The 24,825-nt window shown below is 48.3% G+C and overlaps 1 protein-coding gene across 1 annotated transcript; it reads left to right on the top strand.

The window, feature by feature from the left end:
* The first annotated feature begins 922 nt into the window (after positions 1-922).
* Positions 923-22,876, top strand: LOC309560964 (endoplasmic reticulum membrane adapter protein XK-like). Its single transcript, XM_082264665.1, has 3 exons — positions 923-1,246; positions 9,870-10,132; positions 21,818-22,876. Exons 1-3 carry the CDS (start codon positions 924-926, stop codon positions 22,540-22,542), a joined length of 1,311 nt encoding a protein of 436 aa, XP_082120791.1. The 5' UTR covers position 923; the 3' UTR covers positions 22,543-22,876.
* The last annotated feature ends 1,949 nt before the right edge of the window (positions 22,877-24,825 follow it).

Raw genomic sequence — 24,825 nt, 5'->3', positions numbered from 1 at the left:
AGAATGAGTACCAGGAGGAGGGCAGGAAGAGGGAGAGTGGGAGCGGTGCCGAGTCACTATCCCTGGGTCTTTGGTTTGTACTTGCCCCCTGGGCTGAAAGTTGCCAGTCTGCCCCTGGTTGGAAATAGGAGCAAGAAAACAGCAAGGACAATTAGGGAAAGGGACAGGAGAACCAAAGGCAGTTGAGCAGGGACAATAGAACTGAGGAAGGGGACAAGAGAAATGAAGGAGGACAGTTGAGGAAGGGGCAGAAGGAATCAAAGAATAGGAGGATAAAACCAGAAGAACTAAAGGAAAGTTGGAAATAGGAGCAAGAAAAGAGAAGGGACAGTTGAGGAAAGGGACAGGAGAACCAGGAAAGGTTGAGCAGGAGCACAGAAAATGAGGAGTAACAGTTGAGAAGGGGAGTCATAAATCTGGGGAAGGACAGTTGAGAAGGGAGACAGGAGAATTCAGGTGTGACAGTTGAGAAGGGGAGCCAGGAACTGGAGAAGGACAGTTGTGTGTCTATAGAACAGCTGATCTTGGCGGTGGAAGAGTTAAGTGTCAGCTGGGTGTATAGGGTGAGCTCTAGGACCCGGTGGAGGGCGGGACACACCTGCTGACACCCATCAGCGGAGGAGCCTGTAGACGTGTGCCTGGGAGGAGGCGGCGGCTGTGGCCCCTCCATGTCTGTACTGTATTAGGAGGAAGGGGCCCCTACATGTCTGTCCACCGGCCAATGACAGATCGGGGCTCTCCCGGTTACCGGCGGTGTACACAGCGGAGGCGGGTGTGCCCTGCACCCTCCATGTAGTTCCCAGGTGGTTGGGGGTTGTAGTCCGATCTCCCGGATGGTGGGGGTTGTAGTCCGATCTCCCGGATGGTGGGGGTTGTAGTCCGATCTCCCGGATGGTGGGGGTTGTAGTCCGATCTCTCTGACAATGGAGGACGTATCTGAGGCCGGTAGGTCTCCCCCCGGTGTACCGGGAGAAGAGGACTTTGTATCGGTCCGGTCCCGGAGCAGACCCCCGGTCTCCATCCTCCTGTCCACCTTCCTGTTCTGTGCGGAGACGGCGGCCGCCTGCTGGATGGCGGCGGATTACGGGCGCTCGGAGGACGAGGTGTGGATGGCTCTGACCATTGTCTTCATGCTGGTCCCCTCCATCATGGTCCAACTCACCCTGACCTTCATCCATCGGGACCTGGGCCGGGACCGCCCGCTGGTACTGCTCATGCACCTGTTACAGCTGGGACCCATCATCAGGTACTGCTGGGGAATGGACTGGGGTGTGTGTGGGCTAAAGAGAGGAGGTCTGCATGGGCTGTTCGACACAGAGGAGGTCTGTATGGGCGGGTCGACAGGGAGGTGGTCAGGGTGGGCATAGAGACAGAGAGGTGGTCAGCATGGGCGGGTTGACAGAGAGGTGGTCAGCATGGGATGGTTAACAGAGAGGTGGTCAGCGTGGGCGTGGAGACAGAGAGGAGGTCAGCATGGGCGGGTTGACAGAGAGGTGGTCAGCATGGGCGGGTTGACAGAGAGGAGGTCAGCATGGGCTGGTTGACAGAGAGGTGGTCAGCATGGGCGAGTTGACAGAGAGGTGGTCAGCATGGGCGGGTTGACAGAGAGGTGGTCAGCATGGGCGGGTTGACAGAGAGGTGGTCAGCATGGGCGAGTTGACAGAGAGGAGGTCAGCATGGGCTGGTTGACAGAGAGGTGGTCAGCATGGGCGAGTTGACAGAGAGGAGGTCAGCATGGGCTGGTTGACAGAGAGGTGGTCAGCATGGGCGAGTTGACAGAGAGGAGGTCTGCGTGGGCTGGTTAACTGAGAGGAGGTCTGCGTGGGCGGGTTGACAGAGAGGAGGTCTGCGTGGGCGGGTTGACAGAGGGGAGGTCTGCGTGGGCGGGTTGATAGAGAGGAGGTCTGCGTGGGCGGGTTGACAGAGAAGAGGTCTGCATGGGCGGGTTGACAGAGAGGAGGTCTGCATGGGCGGGTTGACAGAGAGGAGGTCTGCGTGGGCTGGTTTACAGAGAGGACGTCTGCATGGGCGTAGAGACAGAGAGGAGGTCAGCATGGAGACAGAGAGGTGGGTGGGTTGACAGAGAGGAGGTCTGCGTGGGTGAGTTGACAGAGAGGAGGTCTGCGTGGGTGAGTTGACAGAGAGGAGGTCTGCGTGGGTGAGTTGACAGAGAGGAGGTCTGCGTGGGCAGGTTGACAGAGAGAGGAGGTCTGCATAGGCATGAGGACAGAGAGGAGGTCAGCTTGGGCTTGGAGACAGAGAGGAGGTCAGTTTGGGCTTGGAGACAGAGAGGAGGTGGACGTGGAGACAGAGGAGGTTAGCGTGGGCGGGTTGAACAGAGAGGAGGTCAGCATGGGCGGGTTAACACAGAGGAGGTAAGCATGGGCAGGTTGACAGAGAGGAGGTCAGCATGGGCATGGAGACAGAGAGAGGGACAGCATGAGAAAGGGGCATGCAAGGTGCAAACTGCTACATAGATCACACAATACCAGAGGGCTCCCCACCCCACTGAGGACACCCCAACACATACACTTTTCCACTGCAAGTACCGGCTAGTACCTGCTCGGCTCTACTCGGCCCTGCTTGGCCCGGTTTGCTTTTCCACTGCGGTACCGCATGGTATAGTGTCGGAACGGTTCGGTACGGTACAGTATAGGTTTGCTTTTCCACGAAAGTAGTACTAAAGTTAAGTGGGTGGGATAACAACGGGGTGGGTGGGATCCTCTGACCAATCAGTGGCTAGTAGTGACTGCATGCAAAGGATTGTGGGATATGGTACCAGTTTGGTACCTGTTGGAACCACAATCGAGTAGGTACTGTTTTTTCAGAGCCGTACCGTACTGTTCGGTTCCATGCAGTGGAAAAGCAAACCTATACCGTACCGTACCGAACCGTTCCAACACTATACCATGCGGTACCAGCAGTGGAAAAGCACAAAAGCGTGCCGAGCCGTTACGGCTCCATGCAGTGGAAAAGCGCCAAGGTGCACACAGTCACAGAAACCAAGCAGCATATACTGCTCCACAGAGCACACAGAAGAGAAGTTTTGCTGTAGGTCCCCTCAGTGTAACCCTTCTATTCATGACCGGATTTATCAATAGGCACAGTAGGCCGGTGTGTATAGGGGCCCCGGTCGCTGCCGCTCTGTATACCATTACTGGAGTGCTGGCAGCAGGTCCTTTATAGAAGAGGAAAGCTTTGCATGCTCAGTGTATGTAGGAGACTAAAGCCCCGCACACACAATAAGAAATTCGGAAGGGAAGTTTCGTCCAACGACCGATCTGCCGATTTTCGGATTGTTAGTATGGTGCTCTCGACAGCCGACTCTGACTTTTCGGCTGACAAATCCTGATGTGCAGGCATTCATTTTTGTCCTCCGTCAACACACGTCCGATCTTCGTCTCATTAGTACAGATTTCGATGGGGAAAAATCTTATGAGCAAGACTAGGCATGCTCAGAGATGAAAGAACACATAGAAAGCAATCCAACACATGACATCACTTCTGAAGTAGAATTCTGTCGTGCTGGAAAATTTGTGTGCAGTCTAGGCACATTCCAACCAACAGACACCACTCTGGACAAAAGACGGACGACCGGTCGGCAAAAATTCGTAGCTTGTGTACGGGGATTCACGCCTCCTTCACACAGCCGATGAGCCGCATACACCGGATTCCAGCGGCGAGAATCGGAGGATTGTTGAGTCTGGAATGACCGTGTACGCGAATAGCATCAGCCGCTCAGCTTATATAAACCAATGACGAGCTGGCAGCGGGCCACAGCTGTTCGCATGAAGTCGCACACCTATAATTACTTGTAGTTAGAGGCGGATGTCCAGGCCTGGACACACTTTATTACAGCCATTGAACCAAAGCTGACCACACCCTACCCACCCACCCTCAGTCTTGTACAGTTGTACCGGCTCCTCTCCTGGACTGACATGACTTCTCTGATGTCACTGCACACTGTGGGCTTCTCACAATGTGCATTAGAAGCTGCAGCAAGTCAACTAGAGCCCCTCTCATTTCCTGGCTGGAGTATTTCCAGCATCATCTAGCCCTTTCCGCCCCAGCTTGACTGTCCTTTTCCAGCCCTTTCTAGTGGATTGTGATTCAAGGCCCAGCATCATATACGGGCACTTTGCAAACAAAGCCTGCCTAGGAATGCCTACCCCCACCCACCAAGATATTTTAATATTTGCATAACTCCTCCCAAGAGGAGCGCATAGCTCCCATCTGTTCTGGATTTCTAAGGGCTGTCGCTGATTTCTAGGGGCTGTCGCTGATTTCTAGTGGCTGTCGCTGATTTCTAGTGGCTGTCGCTGATTTCTAGGGGCTGTCGCTGATTTCTAGGGGCTGTCGCTGATTTCTAGGGGCTGTCTCTGATTTCTAGGGGCTGTCGCTGATTTCTAGTGGCTGTCGCTGATTTCTAGGGGCTGTCGCTGCTTTCTAGTGGCAGTCTCTGATTTCTAGTGGCTGTCGCTGATTTCTAGTGGCTGTCTCTGATTTCTAGTGGCTGTCTCTGATTTCTAGTGGCTGTCTCTGATTTCTAGGGGCTGACGCTGATTTCTAGGGTCTGTCTCTGATTTCTGCGGGCTGTCTCTGATTTCTGGGTCTGTCTCTGATTTCTAGTGGCTGTCGCTGATTTCTAGTGGCTGTCGCTGATTTCTAGGGTCTGTCTCTGATTTCTAGGGTCTGTCTCTGATTTCTAGGGTCTGTCGCTGATTTCTAGGGGCTGTCGCTGATTTCTAGGGGCTGTCGCTGATTTCTAGGGTCTGTCTCTGATTTCTAGGGTCTGTCTCTGATTTCTAGGGTCTGTCTCTGATTTCTGCGGGCTGTCTCTGATTTCTAGGGGCTGTCTCTGATTTCTAGGGGCTGTCTCTGATTTCTAGGGGCTGTCGCTGATTTCTAGGGGCTGTCTCTGATTTCTGCGGGCTGTCTCTGATTTCTGCGGGCTGTCTCTGATTTCTAGTGGCAGTCTCTGATTTCTAGTGGCAGTCTCTGATTTCTAGGGGCTGTCGCGGATTTCGAGGGGCTGTCGCTGATTTCTAGTGGCTGTATCTGATTTCTAGTAGCTGTCTCTGATTTCTAGTGGCAGTCTCTGATTTCTAGGGGCTGTCTCTGATTTCTAGTGGCTGTATCTGATTTCTAGTGGCTGTCACTTATTTCTAGTGGCTGTATCTGATTTCTAGGGGCTGTCTCTGATTTCTAGTGGCTGTATCTGATTTCTAGGGGCTGTCTCTGATTTCTAGTAGCTGTCTCTGATTTCTAGTGGCTGTCTCTGATTTCTAGTGGCTGTATCTGATTTCTAGTGGCTGTATCTGATTTCTAGTAGCTGTCTCTGATTTCTAGTGGCTGTCTCTGATTTCTAGTGGCTGTCGCTGATTTCTAGGGGCTGTCGCTGATTTCTAGGGGCTGTCTCTGATTTCTGCGGGCTGTCTCTGATTTCTAGGAGCGGTCTCCGATTTCTAGGGACTGTCTCTGATTTCTAGGGGCTGTCTCTGATTTCTAGGGGCTGTCCTGGATTCTGAGGGACTGTCCCTGATTTGGAATAAAGTCCCTCTGTCCCGCTTTCCTCCTCATTTTGGTCTGATCTATGATAAGTGTATATAAAATGCACTTTTTATCATTACAAAAAGTGTTTCTCAGTGCTAAACCTTTCATCCAAATTCTAAATTGCTGCATTTGTAAATTTCAAAAGCCAATATAAAGGAATAGTCGTGGTACGAAAGCATTTTTGGGTTTTACTAATTGTTTTTTTTTTTTTTAATACATCACCTTTAAGGGGGTGTGGCATGGGGTGTGTCCTTTGCCTACATACTTTTGCTAATAGGTGTCTCTTGTTCCCATCTCAAGAAGTTGGGAGGTATGCGATTCTAGCAGCCTGTTGGCCCCTCCCACCACCCAGTTTCTGCCTACAATGCATAGAGAAGAAGCACAGTCACCCAGTTAGAGCTGCACGATTAAAATGTTATACTGTGTGTGTGTATATATATATATATATATATATATATATATATATGGTATTTTTAAAAACAAGACTTATTATTTAAGCTCCTCCCCCTTCCCCAGAACATATCAAAACATTAGAATTTGGAGCTGGAAAGGGTTAAAGAAAACAAAAGACAGTTACATGCTGAGTTCAAATGATGAGTCACGATAGGCTGATTGCTAATAACGGTCTTCTGATAACAGCGGCGGCACCCAAATGACACATTTTGGTGGCCTCCTCCATGAACGTGGGTTAACAAAGCAACTGCAGGGAAAGACTTCATTTAATGACAAAAACTTTGTAAGTTTTTTTTTTTTTTCTAAAGAGTGCGTGCAAAAAAAAATTTGCACTTCTCCCCTGTGGTAAAAGAGGTATTATACTCACCTCCATGGCAGCACTGGTCACCTACCAAGAGCCAGGACAAGGGGTGGGCAGGGGGGAAGTGGGGTGGTGCGCCCACTCTACACCACACATTAACACCTTTGGGGGGCTCAGTTCTGTATCCTTGTTCTGGGGGCTGGAAAAAGCCATCCTGGTGCTGCTCCTACCTCCCCTCTATTCCTGCTCTGCACTCTGTCAGAATCCTTGCCGTTCAATACCTTAAGAAGTGTCAGATGCCGGTGTCCCCCATCATGTGCTGTAGTTCAGTCCTCCGACCCTTAGGTCACCACAGGATGAAGGGCCAGTTGACCCTAAATTGCTGAGTCTCTCTGGGGGCTGTGCACCACATTGCAGACCTCTGTGACTCCTGTGAGAGTGATGACATCACAATGCTAATGGCCCCGACCTATGCCTTTTATCAGACTTCTTCAGGAGCATTTGACCTGAGAGATTCTGTGTGCATGCTTCCTCTGAGTGTGATGTCATCACCATGCTCCTGGTCCCACTCTCTGCCTTTCTTCAGACTTCTTCAGGAGCATCTGACCTGAGAGAGCCTGTGTGCTTGCTTCCAGTGAGTGTGATGACATCACCACGCTAATGGCTCTGCCCTATGCCTTTCGGGACAGACTTCCTCAGGAAAATCTGACCTAAGAAAGTCTGTGTGCATGCTTCCTCTGAGTGTGACATCACCATGCTCATGGCTCTACCCTATGCCTTTCATCAGACTTCCCCAGGAGCATCTGACCTGAACAACTCTGTGTACATGCTTCCTTTGAGTGTGATGACATCACCATGCTAATGGCCTCACCCAATGCCTTTCATCACAAACTTCTTCAGGAGCATCTGACCTGAGAAAGTCTGTGTACATGCTTCCTCTAAATGTAATGGTAATGGTCCCACCCAATGCATTTCATCACGGACTTCCTCAAGAGCAGCGACCCCTGAGGAAGTCTGTGACAAAATATGTAGGGTAGGACCACAAGTACTGTGACGTCTTTACACTGATGGGACACAGATGCACAGAGGCTTCCTCAGGGGAAGTTGCTCCTGATAAAGTATGTGACAAAACACGGATTTATTTATATGGGGTTCATGCATTTTTGTATTCACTATCTACTTGCCAACCGCAATGTGTGTGTGTGTGTATATATATATATATATATATATATATAAAATATAATATTGCGGTTTACTGGGGTTATGGCTGAAGCGATCAGCCATAACCCTGGTATATATTTTTCAGCTGGCGGCTGGCTTCCTCGTGAAAGCAATTGGAGAGGCTTATATGCCACTGGATCATCTTTAGAAGGCGACAGGAGGGAACATTTTCCCCACCCCCCTCCTACCGCTTGCCGTTGTTTCTTGGGCTTGCGGTTTTTACTGTGCGGCCGGCTGGTCACAGAGGCAGACAGAGACCAGATCATCTCTGATGGCCTCTATGGCCTTAGAGGACCAGAGCAATGTCATGTCACTTCCGGTCTACGGCACAAGTAAACACATTTTTTTTCCTTTTTTTTTTTTTTTTTTTTTTTTTTTTTTTTTACGCAAAAGATCTTCTTTTTTTTTTTTTTTTGCTCTTGCTTTTAAATGTAAAGGAGAGATTTGGGGTCTTTTTGACCTCCCAGATCTCTTCATAAAGAGGACCTGTCATTCTTATTTCTATTACAAGGGATGTTTATATTCCTTTTAATATGAAAAAAAGTGATCAAAAAAAAAAATTAAAGGTAAATGAAAGTATAAAAATAAAATGGGAAGAAAATAAATTTAAAGCGCCCCCCTTCCCTCCGTCCCCGCACACAGAAGCGAAGTCACACACACATATGTAAACGGAATTCGCACTACACGTGTGAGGTATCACCATGAACGTTAGAGCAAGAGCAATATTTCTAGCGCTAGACCTCCTCTGTAACTCTAAGCAGGTAACCTGTAAAAACATTTTTAAGGATGGTAGTTTGTCACCTTTCCAGGAGCATGCGCAATTTTAAAGCATGACATGTTGGGTATCTATTTACTCGGTGTAACATCATCTTTCATATTTTACAAACAAATATGGGTATACTGTATATTGTGTGTGCGTTTTTTTTAATGCGTTAAAGAGTATTTTTTCCCCCAAAAAATTTGTGTCTGAAAAAACAGCTGCGCAAATACAGTGTGACATAAAAAAAACTGCAATGATTGCCATTTTATTCTCTAGGGTCTCTGCAAAGAAACTTTCATATTTTACAAACAAATAGGGGTATACTGTTTAGTGTGTGTGTGTGTGTGCGTGTGTGTTTATTTTTATATTTTTAATTCATTAAAGTGTATTTTTTTCCCCCAAAAAATTTGTGTTTCAAAAACAGATGCGCAAATACAGCGTGACATAAAAAAATTGCAATGATCGCCATTTTATTCTCTAGGGTTTCTGTAAATAAATAAATATAAATAAATATATATATATATGACATGAAGTCAGGTAAATCTGTAGGTGTTGTCACAGACAGGAGATACATTTCTGCCTTGTTTAGACAATTCACCAATTACTATCAGGTGTCAGCTGCAGAGGTAGCCAGAAAGGTTTAAGGACGTTGAAAAAGCTTCAGCTATTCAGAATGAGGCAATTAAGGCCTCTATAAGTTATCCAGAGGATGACTACTGATTGCTGCCTCCTGAAGCTGTATGCATTAAGGAGAGCAGTGAGCTGAGACTTCTGAAGGTGAGGTGGTGTTGACTTTTTCTGTGTGAAAAGAAAAACAAATAGACTATTGGTTTTCTGCTGTATCACCAGCAGTGTCTGCCCAGCAGTAGGTTGGGACAGACACCATAGGTAGTTTCCTGTGTTGTGAAGGTAGACGCCCCAAGTGGCCAGGGTTTATTTTATGTTTTGTTTGATTTATGCTGTTTGGATGCTTGCACTTGTTTCCAGCAAATTGGAAGGATAAACCATAGACCGTTGTTTTCAACCACTCTTCGGCTGCCTCTCTGCGTAGGGAACCCACCCAAGGGGTCACCCACACCCGCTACCGAGCCAACCCCTTACACTATATATATATATATATATATATATATATATATATAATATACTGTGTGTGTGTATATATATAATATACTGTGTGTGTGTGTGTGTGTGTGTGTGTGTGTGTGTGTGTGTATATATATATATATATATATATATATATTTAATTTTTTTCTTATACTGTATGTATATGTACAGTATATATGTGTGTGTGTGTGTGTGTGTATATATATATATATATATATATATATATATATATATATATATATATATATACATGTACATACTGTGTATGTGTGTGTGTGTATATATATATATATATACACTGTGTGTATATATACTGTGTGTCTGTATATGTATATATATATATAATATATATATAATGTTTGGGGGTTGTAAGTAGTTTTCTGGAAAAATAATCCATTTTTAAATTTGTAAACAAAAAAGTGTCATAGCGGGGAAGTGGATATTTATCAGTTATTATACCTTTGATTGTTCTTTTAGATGTGTGGAGGCGTTGATGGTGTACTGTCAGATGGGGCGCGAGGAAGAACCCTACGTGAGCATCTCCCGAAAAAAGCATCACCGCAGCTGGGGGGTGTTTGAAGAAGAGGAACGGGAGGTGGGACACTCTTTGCGGAGAATGGCCACGCATCGGAACGCCTTCAAGCGCACGGCCGTCATTCAGGCTTTTCTGGGCTCCACGCCGCAGCTCACCCTTCAGTTGTATGTCACGGTCCTGCAGAGATACGTCCCCCCCGCACGAGGTGAGACCTTCATCAATATAAAGCTTATCAACTTACAGTTACTAAAACTCTCTCAGCGGGGAGCGATCGCGGGTGCCGCCGGTCCCATGGATCGGCATCCCTGCCGCCTAGTGTGGGCGGAAGCGAACCTCCGGTGGTGCGCGCTCGCTCCTAGAACCGCTTCCGCGGATTGCCGTACAGGTACAGCGAATTCATGCAGCCGAGCCAGCCTGCCACAGTATATATACAGTGGGCGGTCAGCACCTGGGGATCATTCGATAAGTCAGGCACTTCCTGTTATAGGGTGACAACGCTCTGTCCCTGGCCTTCAAATTGTGCTCTTGCGTTGCCACCCAGTCAGTGGCTTTTTTCATTTATACAGACATGGCCCACTGTTGAAACCCATCATGCAGCCATCACTGGCGTGCATGTAGACAAGAAGTAGACGCAAAGAGGCCGCAGGAGATCAGCAGCACTGAGATGCAACAAAAGGATGAACTCAAGGACAAATATTTATGATGGGTAGGAGTTTAATACATTAATGGAAATAATTTAGGGTTTACATTGAAAATAATATCCCGGTGGTCTGGCTTTGCTGATCCCCTTCTGGGGGCGGATCCTGCCTCTCGCTCAGCTTTTAGGTGACGGTTGGAGAGTTTCGCTCTTTCTATATCTGTGATGATTCATTGATTTGGAATGAGAATGTGGATGAGGTGAGTTCCCACGCCGGCGTTCTCTAATTACAATATGTGTACATCCTCCCGTGACCCTTATGTAACAAAGACAGAATCTGCCTGCAGCAGGACCAGAGGGCGGGTCACTGAGTTCGCCAGGAAAACAGGCTCACCCATTGTCCTCTGCGGGGAGGACTGATACTATTTCCGGGTGTGTATGTTGTCTCCAGGTACTGCTCTGCAAAGAGTCCCCCCCCCCCCCCCTTCAGTGTTGCACAGTGGTACAGGCTCCTCTCCTGGAATGGAATGGCTTACTCTGATTTCACTGCACACTGCGAGCTTCTCATAGTGTGCATTAGAAGCTGCAGCACATCAGATAGCATGCCAATGAGGGGCAATGCCAGGACAGGGTCATCTAGAGTCCAGGGTAAGATGCACCCCCTCCCCCCAAGATATGAGCATTGGCCACCCCGTTGCCCCTCCTAGCAAAAATACTCCCCAGTCATCCCTACTAGCACTAATCCCTCCCCCCTCTACCATATCACCTCTTCTGGCACAAATACCCCCCCCCCCCCCCAAAAAAAAAAAAAAATGTCCCTCCTAGCACAAATCCACCATCCACCCCTCTCCAGCAAAATAAATGTCCCTCCTAGCACAAATACTCCCCAGTCATCCCTACTAGCCCTAATTCCCTCCCCTCTCTACTATATCACCTCTTCTAGCACAAATACCCCCCCCCCACAAAAAGGAATGTCCCTCCTAGCACAAATCCACCCCCCCCCCCGGAAAAATAAATGTCCCTCCTAGCACAAATACTCCCCAGTCATCCCTACTAGCACTAATCCCTCCCCCCTCTACCATATCGCCTCTTCTAGCATAAATCCCCCCCCCCCCCCAAAAAAAATGTCCCTCCTAGCACAAATCCACCCTCCTCCCCGGCAAAATGGCCCTCCTGGCACAAATACTCCCCAGTCATCCCTACTAGCACTAATTCCCTCCCCCCTCTACCATATCACCTCTTCTGGCACAAATACCCCCCCCCCCCACACACAAAAGGAATGTCCCTCTTAGCACAAATCCAGCCCCCCCCCCCCCGGCAAAATAAATGTCCCTCCCAGCAAAAAATACTCCCCAGTCATCCCTACTAGCACTAATTCCCTCCCCCCTCTACTATATCACTTCTTCTAGCACAAATACCCCCCCCCCCACACACAAAAAGAATGTCCCACCTAGCACAAATCCACCCCCCCCCCCTCGGCAAAAAAGAAAATGTCCCTCCTAGCTCAAATCCTCTACCCCTAAATGTCCCCCTCTGAGCACAAATCCCCCCCCCCCAAAAAAGAAAAATGTCCCTCCTAGCTCAAATCCTCTACCACTTAAATGTCCCCCTCTGAGCACAAATACTCCCCAGTCATCCTTACTAGCACTAATCCCCCCCCCCCCTCTACCATATCATGTCTACTAGCACAAAAAAAAAAAAAAAAGATGTCCGTCCTAGCACAAATCTTCTACCCCTCAAATTTCCCTCTGAGCACAAATCCCCCCCCCCCCCCACCAATCAAAAAAAAAAAAAAATGTATCTTCCAGCACAAATATTTTCCATTCATCCCTACTAGCACTAATTCCCTCCCCCTCTACCATATCACCTCTCCAAGCACAAATCCTCTACCCCTTAAATTTCCCCCTCTGAGCACAAATCCTCCCCGCCCCCCACCAGTGTTAATTTGAAAAATGTAAAAATATTTTTGTTGACTAAAATACCACTAATTCTAAAACAATTCAGGTGACTAAAATACGACTAAAACTAAAATGGCATTTTAGTCAAAAGACTAGAACTAAAACTAAATTGAAATTTGATGTAAAAACTAACACTGCCCCCCACTCCAAATCATCCCTCCCAGCACAAATCCTCCCCACCCCAAATTTTCTCTCCCAGCACAAATACCCCCCACTTATCCCTACTAGTACTTTGTGGAGCCCCTACACCTCACATGAAACCACGGTGCCCAGGGCAGCTGCCCCCCCCCTTCCTTGTCCCGGCCCTGATGAGGGGGGGAGGGGTTGAACCAGGGAAGGCGAAATCTAAGCAGAATAAACAGTTCATGGAAAGCCTGAATTGTGTTTTGCAAGACAAATGACGTCTGCCAAGTTTTCTTTACTCTCTTGCACAAAGGTTACACTTTGACCTGTAATAAAGAACTCACTCCGTGTAAAAATGAACAGTTCCACTTTCTATTTCGTAACTGAAGTCATGAACTAATGTCTGGGAAATATGTCACAATTCTCTGTGTCATGCTCTATATTAAAGCTGAACTCTGAGCAGATATCTAAATACAGAATGGGAGAGATTTTACCTGCCAAAAGATTTGAAATCTTCCCCATCTAGTCCAGGCGGGCTGTGTGAGGGCTGTGCACCACATTTCAGACCTCCACAGGAGCTTCCACCCCTGAGGAAGCCTTTGCATGCTATCTGTGAGCGTGATGACATCACCCTAGTCATTTTCCCTCCTTAAACCTTTTGTTACAGACTTCCTCAGGAGCAGTCTGCCCCTGAGGAAGTCTGTGCATGCTTCCTATGAATGTGATGACATCACAATGCTCGTGGCTCGACCTTGTGCCTATCGTCAGACTTCCTGAGGAGGCCTGTGGGCATGCTTCCTGTGAGGGTGATGCACATGGTCCCACTCAATGTCTTTCATCACAGACTTCCTCAGGAGCATCTGACCTGAGACAATCTGCGTACATGCTTCCTGTGAATGCCCCATGCGCATGGCCATATGCAATGTCTATATTTAGATTTCCTCAGATGTATCTGATCTGAGAGTCTGTGTGCATTCTTTCTGTGAGTGTGATGACCTCACCCTAGTCATGGTCCCTCCCTAAACCTTTTGTTACAGACTTCCTGAGGAGCAGTCTGCTCCTGAGGAAGTCTGTGCATGCTATCTGTGAGCGTGATGACATCACCCTAGTCATGGTCCTTCCCTAAACCTTTTGTTACAGACTTCCTCAGGAGCAGTCTGCCCCTGAGGAAGTCTGTGCATGCTATCTGTTAGCGTGATGACATCACCCTAGTCATGGTCCCTCCCTAAACCTTTTGTTACAGATTTCCTCAGGAGCAGTCTGCCCCTGAGGAAGTCTGTGCATGCTATCTGTTAGCGTGATGACATCACCCTAGTCATGGTCCCTCCCTAAACCTTTTGTTACAGACTTCCTGAGGAGCAGTCTGCTCCTGAGGAAGTCTGTGCATGCTATCTGTGAGCGTGATGACATCACCCTAGTCATGGTCCTTCCCTAAACCTTTTGTTACAGACTTCCTCAGGAGCAGTCTGCCCCTGAGGAAGTCTGTGCATGCTATCTGTTAGCGTGATGACATCACCCTAGTCATGGTCCCTCCCTAAACCTTTTGTTACAGACTTCTGACGGGTTATAATCCTCCCTTACGAAAATGGAAAAAAAAAGTTTTGCCTATAGTTCTACTTTAGGATAAAAAAAAACCTTTAGCTCCACCCCCCCAATACTTACCTGAGCCTCATCTTGATCTAGCACTGTGCCTAAAAGCAGCAGTGCTTCGCTCTCCCCCTCCTCACTGGCCTCATTGGCTCCTGCTGCTGTCAATCAAATCCAGTGACAAGGGAGTGGGCAGGGCCAAGCCACACTGTGTGTGTCACTTGAGGCACACAGTGCGGCTCGGGGTCAAGCTTGCATGAGTAACGCCAAGCAAGTGCCTGGCTAGGGGGAGGGGGGTTACTCAGGCAGGAGGAACCAGAAGCTCCAGTGGGGGGACCCCATAGGAGGCGGATTGGGTCAGCTCAAAACCATTGCAGAGCAGGTACATATAACATGTCTATTATGAACCACTTGCGGCCAAATCACGTACCCGGTACGTCATGTGACTTCAAGTGGTTGTACCGGGGTGCATTACTCCGGTACTATTTTTTTTAGAGCCGACGGTTGACTCTCTTGTAATAACAACCGGAGCGTCTAACCAGCTGCCCAGTTGCTATTGCAATAGGTGGGAGGGGATTGAGTTAAAAATCCACTCTCACCCCGGATACCCCTGCAGCTGTAATCTTCCGGTGCTGCAGGCAGGGCTTGAACTATGAAGGAGGGCAGAAGGGGTAGCTGCCCCGGGCTTAGTGTCCTTATGTGTTGGGGGAAGGGGGATGCCACAAGACAGGATCCTATAGACACATTTATCCAAGCTTAAATTCCACCCTCACCCTGGATACCCCTTCATCTGTGATCTTCTGGTGCTGCAGGCAGAGCTTGTACTATGAAGGAGGGAAGCAGGAGGGGGCAGCTGCCCTGGGGACAGTGTCCTTATGTGTTTGGGGAAGGGGGATGCCATGAGGCAGAAGCCCATAGATAAATTCATCCAAAATGAAAGTCGGGAGGGGACGCCCCGCCCACAAGTCTTCCGAGGCTCACTCAGGCTTTATGCAATTTCTGAACGACGTTTGTCCATTCATCGAATGTTCAAAGAAGTTTCGTACGAACGTTCTACAAATATTCTCTGTCCAAAAATTCATAGGTGTATGGCCAGCATTGCTCCAGAGTCTCGCGGGATCTCGGGGCTTACGACAACAGTAAGAAGCATAGACCCAGCATTTTTCCGGCAGCATAAGCTTGCTGGAAAATTAGGGCTAATGGCGAATGCGCGGGAAACGCCTTTTTAAAGGAAAAATTATTACCCGGAAAGGAAGCCGGTAGGAGGAGAATAAAAAAAAAAATTACAATAAAAATAACATAGCCTGCTATTAATTAATTTAGAGAAAAGTGATCAGGTATACAACCGCATTAATAGTGGACAGCTCAGTCTGCATCCAGTCAGTTGGCTTGGAAGAAGGAAGAGGAAGAGAGCCTTGGTTCCAAGTGCCAAGGTTCGCCATCACTGGTGTAGGGAGACACATCTCTAGTCCTGGCATACAAGGGTGGCTCCATAGAAAGCTGCAAGAGAAAGGAGCCACCCTGAAACAGGAATCCTGGGGCAGAGGTCATGACACCAGAATAAACAGGAACCTAGACAAGGAATAAAGATAAAGAAGTTGTATACTCAACAAACAAGAGGGTGTAAGATCACTTTATCGGAAAGGAAGGTGTGTCTAGAAAACGGTCTAACCGGGTTAAAACTAGTCCTGCCTGTGTGTAAAATGGAGTTGCCTGCAGGGCTGGATTTCTGTGTCGCCAACATAGGCTGTAGCTACAATAAAAAGAAAGGGAAAATTGAGGGCGCACCAGCCTAGCGTGTTCTCCTTTGCAACAATTTATTATTTAACAAGTATGTGCATCATACTCACAAACCAAGAAGAAATACAAGCAAGGTAAAAAGTCCAAGTCCACCAAGTTCTCCATTCAGCATGGTCATAAGACATTCCTGGAATGAAGACCTCCAAAATTATCCGACGTGTTTCGAGGGTGTTCCCTCTTCAGGCGAATACACTTTCTCCATTCAGCATGGTCCTAATGGTTAAAGACAGTCCTGGAATGAAGACCTCCAAAAATAGTTGACATGTTTCGAGGGTGTCCCTTCTTCTTCAGAGCTCTGCAGAAGAGGGGACACTCTCGAAAGGCGTCAACTATTTTTGGAGGTCTTCATTCCAGGAATGTCTTATGACCATGCTGAATGGAGAACTTGGTGGACTTGAACTTTTTACATTGCTTGTATTTCCTTTACCTTTTTTTACCTTGCTTGTATTTCTTCTTGGTTTGTGAGTATGATGACTAGGCTGGTGCGCCCTCCATTTTTCCTTTTTCTTTTTAGAGTTTCACCTGGGTTTTCCCCGACTTGTTGAGAGTGGCAGCACAGTCTTGTAGGCGAATACACTTTCTCCATTCAGCATGGTCTCAATGGTTAAAGACAGTCCTGGAATGAAGACCTCAAAAAATAGTTGACACGTTTCAAGGGTGTCCCCTCTTCTTCAGAGCACTCTCAAAATGCGTCAACTATTTTTCGAGGTCTTCATTCCAGGACTGTCTTATGACCATGCTGAATGGAGAACTTGGTGGACTTGGACTTTTTACCTTGCTTGTATCTCTTCTTGGTTTGTGAGTATGATGCACATACTTGTTGAATAATAAATTGTTGCAAAGGATAATGCGCTAGGCTGGTGCGCCCTCCATTTTTCCTTTTAATTTTTAGAGTTTTACCTGGGTTTTCCCCGACTTGTTGAGAGTGGCAGCACAGTCTTTTAGTACACTGTAAGGGGTCACCGTGTAAAGATCAAGTCGCACAGCACTTCTCAAGCACAGGAGCATAAAATTTCTTTTATAGTGTAGCTACAATAAACAGTTTGTCCAGGGTTAAGAACGGGTGGTGACACGTGTAAGAATCATAAGCAGAATGTTTTGTATCGTGGGTAGGGAAGAGGAAATGGTGGTTTTGCACACAGATCTCTGCAATAGCTGTCATATCTTTTGGTTTCATAACAAGTAAAGATTATATCAGCACTTTTCTACAGAAATACAATGTTGCATATTGCAAAGGAACCTTCTAGAGCAGGAGTTCTCAAATTGGTGGCCCTTCAGCTGTTGCAGAACTGCAATTACAATGAATCATTGCAAGGCTGACAATTACAAGCATGACTCCCATAGACAGAGGCATGATGGGACTTGTAGTTCCGCAACAGCTGGAGGGCCGCCAGTTTGGGACCCCTGCTCTAGAGTTCACATTTTAGATAAAATTTCATCATCATGTAGCACCCTCCTAAGTAGGTGATAGTAAGGACATGGCTCGGTTTGGCAGGGGGTGAGTGTAGCACCCTCCTAGGTAGGTGCTAGTGAGGAAATGGCTCGGTTTGGCGGGGGGTGAGTGTAGCACCCTCCTAGGTAGGTGCTAGTGAGGACATGGCTCGGTTTGGCAGGGGGTGAGTGTAGCACCCTCCTAGGTAGGTGCTAGTGAGGACATGGCTCGGTTTGGCGGGGGGTGAGTGTAGCACCCTCCTAGGTAGGTGCTAGTGAGGACATGGCTCGGTTTGGCGGGGGGTGAGTATAGCACCCTCCTAGGTAGGTGCTAGTGAGAGAGTATCGTGTTTGGCTCTGTCTGCCTATCAGAGGAGCAGCAGGCAAATCTATATTGCACATTTTAGATAAAATTTCATCATCATGTAGCACCCTCCTAAGTAGGTGATAGTAAGGACATGGCTCGGTTTGGCAGGGGGTGAGTGTAGCACCCTCCTAGGTAGGTGCTAGTGAGGAAATGGCTCGGTTTGGCGGGGGGTGAGTGTAGCACCCTCCTAGGTAGGTGCTAGTGAGGACATGGCTCGGTTTGGCAGGGGGTGAGTGTAGCACCCTCCTAGGTAGGTGCTAGTGAGGACATGGCTCGGTTTGGCGGGGGGTGAGTGTAGCACCCTCCTAGGTAGGTGCTAGTGAGGACATGGCTCGGTTTGGCGGGGGGTGAGTATAGCACCCTCCTAGGTAGGTGCTAGTGAGAGAGTATCGTGTTTGGCTCTGTCTGCCTATCAGAGGAGCAGCAGGCAAATCTATATTGCTTTCTGTCTACCAGAGAGCAGGAACTGTGAGTTAGGTTTGCTCAGTGTGTGATTCATCTGGTCTAGGGAGTGTCCACACAGGTCCAAAAGAGAGGCATGTTTGACAGTGGGAGGAAACCTGACCAATGGGTACACAGGCTTTGATACAGTCCCAGTGATTGGTAGAGACTGGCTGTCTCGGTGCATTATGGGATACTGTATAAAAGCCAGGAGCACATGTGCTGCAGGGTCTTTGGCTGGTGAGCAGAGTCCCCGGGGGAGGGTGATGGCTGCCTCCTCCGTAGCAGTGGCACGTGGTCACAGGCCTGGGGACCAGAGGAAAGGAACTGAACCTAGAGGTCCAGAAGAACTGACTGGAGGGGGTAGAGACACTGGAGACCCTCGAAAAACAGTATCGTGAGTACAGGGGATCGTGTCTAGGGGCCTGACCTGTGGGAGGCCACCCCGATGTAGGATAGTCTGAGGACGGGTGTCAGTCTGTGGAGTCAAAGGATACTAGGCAGGTATCCTGAAGACAATCTACTCAACTAAGTCTTCTGTACAGAGACTTAACTTAAATTCATCTAGTGGCAAGGTGAATCTGCAGCCGGGCTGCACCTTCAGACGGGAGTCCTCCTCTACTGTGAACAAATTGGGGAGTGTATTTACTGGATGAACACCGAAACCTGTGTTCCTAAACAGGAGGATCCCTGTGTTCATTACTGACAGATCAGCGGCCTGCCATGTTTACAACAGCAGACCGCCGTTCTGTCTCCACGGGGAGCGATCGCAGATCTTCGGCGGGTTACTTTAGTGTGACACTGGCAGGGAAGGGTTTAAAACCAGGGGCGATCAAAGGGTTAAATGTGTGCCTAGGGGGTGCTTTCTAACTGTTGGGGGGATGGGCATGCTGCATGAACACAGAGATCTGCGTTTCTAAATAAGAGGATCTCTGTGTTCATTAGTGACAGAACAGCGGTCTGCCATGTTTACAACGGCAGACTGTCGTTCTGTCTTCCCGAGGTGCAAGCGCAGCCGCCGGACCCGCTCATCGGCTTCCCCTGTGGCGAATGGGGGCACGCGCGCGCCCCACCGCAAGTGGTCCCGCGTAGCGACGTACAGTTACGTCGTCTCGCGGGACAGAGCTGACCTGCTGCAGTAAAACTGCGGCGGGCGGTCGTTGAGTGGTAATTTTGATGATTATGTCTTACAGCTAGTGACACCCCAAAATTCAGTATCTCAGAAAATTAAGACCATTAAAAATAAAAGGATTTTTAATACAGAATTGTAGTCTTAGTGAGAAGTTTGTCCATGTATAGTATAGGATGCACTCAATACTTGGTCAGGGCTCCTTCTGCATGAATTACTGCATCAATGCGGCGTGGCATGGAGGCGATCAGCTTTTTTTTTTTTGCAGAATTACAAACCCCAGTTTTCCATTTTTAGCTGAGCAGCCACTGAGATTTGCCTACAGCGTGATCGAAACTGAAGCTGATTGTCCCCTTCCGCAAAGATGTGGTCAGAGGCTTCAGCTTTTGGTCATGTTCTGGAAGGAGGCTAAATCAGCATATTCTCCTGGGAAGTTATTTAAAGTGGAACTCAAAAAAGTGAACATATAGGAAATTTTTAAGTACTGCTAATAGAGACCGAACAGGATCTAATAAAACAAAAAACCTAAAACATTTTTGGGTTGAATTCCTCATGAGATTTTGTAATGCACTACCTGTCATGTGACAATGCCTAGGCAGCCCTAGGCCAGGATCATTATTTGTTGTATAATTTTTTTAACTTTTTTTTTTTTTTTTTTAACTATTTTTATTGAAGATTCAACTGAATTAAAAAGTATTTGGTGTTGGTTGGTTTTATCATAGCAAAAGGGAGGTGGTTGGACTGCAGCCTAGGGGAGGGGGTTGGACTGCAGCCTAGGGGAGGGGGTTGGACTGCAGCCTAGGGGAGGGGGTTGGACCGCAGCCTAGGGGAGGGGGTTGGACCGCAGCCTAGGGGAGGGGGTTGGACCGCAGCCTAGGGGAGGGGGTTGGACCGCAGCCTAGGGGAGGGGGTTGGACTGCAGCCTAGGGGAGGGGGTTGGACTGCAGCCTAGGGGAGGGGGTTGGACTGCAGCCTAGGGGAGGGGGTTGGACTGCAGCCTAGGGGAGGGGGTTGGACTGCAGCCTAGGGGAGGGGGTTGGACTGCAGCCTAGGGGAGGGGGTTGAACTGCAGCCTAGGGGAGGCATTTGGACCGCAGCCTAGGGGAGGGGGTTGGACCGCAGCCTAGGGGAGGGGGTTGGACCGCAGCCTAGGGGAGGGGGTTGGACCGCAGCCTAGGGGAGGGGGTTGGACCGCAGCCTAGGGGAGGGGGTTGGACCGCAGCCTAGGGGAGGGGGTTGGACCGCAGCCTAGGGGAGGGGGTTGGACCGCAGCCTAGGGGAGGGGGTTGGACCGCAGCCTAGGGGAGGGGGTTGGACCGCAGCCTAGGGGAGGGGGTTGGACCGCAGCCTAGGGGAGGGGGTTGGACTGCAGCCTAGGGGAGGCGTTTGGACCGCAGCCTAGGGGAGGCGTTTGGACCGCAGCCTAGGGGAGGCGTTTGGACCGCAGCCTAGGGGAGGCGTTTGGACCGCAGCCTAGGGGAGGCGTTTGGACCGCAGCCTAGGGGAGGGGGTTGGACTTCAGCCTAGGGGAGGGGGTTGGACTGCAGCCTAGGGGAGGGGGTTGGACTGCAGCCTAGGGGAGGGGGTTGGACTGCAGCCTAGGGGAGGGGGTTGGACCGCAGCCTAGGGGAGGGGGTTGGACCGCAGCCTAGGGGAGGGGGTTGGACCGCAGCCTAGGGGAGGGGGTTGGACCGCAGCCTAGGGGAGGGGGTTGGACCGCAGCCTAGGGGAGGGGGTTGGACCGCAGCCTAGGGGAGGGGGTTGGACTGCAGCCTAGGGGAGTCGTTGGACCGCGGCCTAGGGGAGGCGTCGGACCGCAGCCTAGTCAGTGGGAACTTGGTTGAGAAGCAGAAGATGCTCATTGCTCAAGGAACCCCTAGCAACATCTGTAGGAACCCTTGTTTAAATAGGCTGATTTAGAAGGTCCTCATGCTTCTTTCTTGGTCATTGGAAAGCTTTCCCCCCTTGCAGATACCCCAAAAAAAAAATCATTGGTGTCAGTTGGAACTTATCTGGCAGAAGTTGCCCATGGTTTAAGGAACCTCAAGCAACGTCTGTAGAAACCCCATGGAACCCTGGTTGAAAAAGGCTGATTTAGAAGGTCCTCATGCTCCTCACTTGGTCATTGGAAAGATTTCCCCCCTTACAGATACCAAAAAACAAAATTCATTGGTGTCAGTGGGATTTTATCTGAAAGGCAGAAATTGCCCATGGCTCAAGGAACCTCTAGCAACGTCGTTAGAAACCCTAGTTGAAAAAGGCTGATTTAGAAGGTCCTCATGCTTTTGGCTATATAGAAGAAGTAATTTTAAAGGCATCAACATATTTTTGACCATATGATGTATTGTAATATCCAATTTTACCATCATAACCCTTATTTAAGTGTTGTAAAATGCTGTATTCTTTTGTCTTTACAGCTTTCCTCATGGCGATGTCTCTAGCCTCCACCACCTATGGCGCTTTGGTTCTTAACATCTTGGCCATCCACATCAAATATGATGACTACAAAGTACAGTTGAGCGTGCCAGCCTTCGTCTGCATCATTCTGTGGAGGTCCTTGGAAATCGCCACCCGCGTTACAGTCATGGTGCTCTTTTGCGCAGCGCTGAAGGCTTGGGTGGCCATTGTGATTGTAGTGAATATGGTGGCCCTCTTCCTATTGCCGTGGGTCAACTTTTGGAGAAGCGGGAACAGCATCCCAGAGAACGTAGAGAAAAACTTCAGCCGGATAGGTACCACAATCGTTTTGAGCACGGTGACGTTATTGTATTCCGCCATCAATATGTTTTGTTGGTCGGCTGTCCAACTCAACTTAACCGAAAAAGACCTCATTGATCAGTCCCAGAATTGGGGAAGACTGTTCCTCCATTATACTTTTAGATTACTTGAGAATGTCGCTCTGATTTTACTTTGGTATTTTTACAAGGAAGATGGCTTTGAGTATTTTTGCTCCCCGCTCCTCGTCGTGCAGCTGTTGGTGGGATATGCCGCTGCTATTTTTTTCATGCTCTTTTTCTACCAGTACTTTCACCCATGCCGTTCGCTGTTCAGCCATAATGTGTCAGACTTGTTAACGTGTGCGTGTTGCAAAAGAACAAAGCCTTTGCAGAGGCATGGGGTGGGAAGAGAGAGCATCGTATGATGAAGGTACTCCGAACTTGAGCAGAAAATAACTGTAGCAAAGTTGTGCTGGTTATCTTTTCACACGCTGTAATGTTATACATGATTCACTCAGGAAGAAGAGAAGTGCCTATGCCAAGTCTTATCACTGCAGAGCAGCTGTGCAAAGAGCACATTCAGCTGTCGCTCCTGCTACTGGTACAAGCAAAGACCTCAACGTCGTTCACAGTTTTATGTGCTTATAAAGCTGAACTCCAGGCAGACAAGCTAGATACGTAGACGACGTATAAATAAGGGGGTTGATTTACCTGCCTAAGGGTTTGTATTTCTATCCATCCAGCCCTGAGATTTATATAGCCATGTCACTCAGAACACACCTTTCGCTGTTATAGACCAGAGGTCACCAACCCCTGGGCCGTGGATCGGTACCAAAACGTGGTCTCTTAGGAGCCGGGCGTCACAGTCAATTCACATGGGAACAGAGAGCTGCCGGAGCAATTCACCGCCCCAGCAGCTGTACTTTCCCGGGTCCAGTAGGGGGCAGTATGGTGCGCCATCACACAGCTCCTTTTTTTTTTTACATTATTTGAAGTGTATGAAACGTACATTTCATTTATGGCAATGTACAGCAGTGCGGTGCTGTACATTACTATGCGATTTTGGACGGTGCGCTGCGTGCAAATCCAAAAGATTGGAAGGAAGGGATAGTGGGACTTTTAAGGCGCCAAATATAAACTGGCGTAAATTTCATTTACCACTTGCTCACCGTGGGTCGTCATATGACGTCTTGGGCATCCTGCAAACACACATGCATTTGCAAGTGGCAAAACTTATGCTGCCGCAGTACTATGAGTGGGCGTGACTTTTACTTTTGACTTTAACCTTTTCTGTACATTTTTCACACATTGAAATTAATGGGCTGCCCTAATTGCAGTGCGCAAAATAAGCGAGTGCGCTCGGTCGCACCTGCAGGGTATGAATAATGCATGAATAATGCCTCAGGGTGCAACAGGAACCAAGTTCAGCATGCACCGCCCCCCACCCTAACACCCTAAAACCGCCGCTTTAATTTTACAGGATAGGGGGCTTCTTCCTGCAGCATCTTGTAAAGTTTTGAAATCAGCGTGGCCCCGCCCACACAGCTGCATCATTAATCCACAGGAAGTTGTGAATGAAAACACTACAGATCCCATCTGCCACCGGGACTTATCGTTGTCAATGGAGACGTCATTGTACTTGTAGTCCATTGATACTTCCTCCAGCTTCGTAGCTGAAGGTCCCTACGTGCTTGTACGGCGGTCTGCGGGAGCGATCCTGGGGGCGTGCACGCATTCCCACTCCCCAGCGGGGAAGCAAAACCACAGGGCCGGCGGCCCCGATTGCCCCCGGTCACCTGCGATCGCTCCCCGTGAAGAGGGAACGCCGGTCTGCTGTTGTAAACACAGCAGACTGTTGTTCTCTCTGGAATCAATGCAGAGCGCCTCCTATTTAGGAACACAGGTCTCTGTGTTGATTTCACAAGCCCACCCCACACACAGTTAGAAAGCCCCCCCTAGACTCACACTTAACTCTTTGATCACCCCTGAGATAACCCCTTCCCTGTCTGTGTCATTACTACAGTAACCAGTGCTAAATATAATGCCCTGTCACTGTAGTAATGTCATTGGTCCCCCCAAAAGTGCCAAAAATATCAATTAGGGGTCTGAACTGTCCGCCGCAATGTCGCAGTCCCACTAAAAATCGCAGATCACCGCCATTACTAGTAAAAATAAATAAATAACAATTACATAAATCTTTCCCCTAGTTTGTAGACCCGATAACTTTTCAAAATACGCTTATTGGGATTTTTTTTTTACCAAAAATATGTAGCAGAATACAAATTGGCCTAAAAAGATAAAAATTTGATTTAAAATTTTTTTTTGCGAGTGTTATATAGCGGAAAGTGAAAAATATTTTTTTTTTCAGAATTGTCGCTCATTTTTTTTTATAGCGCTAAAAAATTAAAATCGCGCAGGGTATCAAATACCACCAAAAGAAAGCTCTGTTTGTGGGGGAAAAAAGGACATCAATTTTATTTGGGTACAGCATCGCACGACTGCGCAATTGTCCGTTAAAGTAACGCAGTGCCAAATCGCAAAAAGTGGCCTGGTCATTAAGGGGGCAAATCCTTCCGCTTCAGAAGTGGTTAAAGATACAACATGAGACACATACATGTATACTTATAAAAATTATATTTTATTTCACAAAAAAAAAAAGCTACAACAAGGGGAACATCCCCTAACAGCATACCCTCGAAAAGAACTAA

Source organism: Pelophylax lessonae (genome assembly GCF_965119305.1).
Source record: "Pelophylax lessonae genome assembly, chromosome: 7".
NCBI classification, from domain to species: Eukaryota; Metazoa; Chordata; class Amphibia; order Anura; family Ranidae; genus Pelophylax; species Pelophylax lessonae.
This window is presented reverse-complemented; position numbering and strand designations above follow the sequence as displayed.

Coding starts and splice junctions, on each gene's coding strand:
- LOC309560964 (XM_082264665.1), top strand. CDS start 924: ATGGAGGACGTATCTGAGGCCGGTAGGTCTCCCCCCGGTGTACCGGGA. Junction 1,247..9,869: donor CAGCTGGGACCCATCATCAG/GTACTGCTGGGG, acceptor TTGTTCTTTTAG/ATGTGTGGAGGCGTTGATGG. Junction 10,133..21,817: donor ATACGTCCCCCCCGCACGAG/GTGAGACCTTCA, acceptor TTGTCTTTACAG/CTTTCCTCATGGCGATGTCT.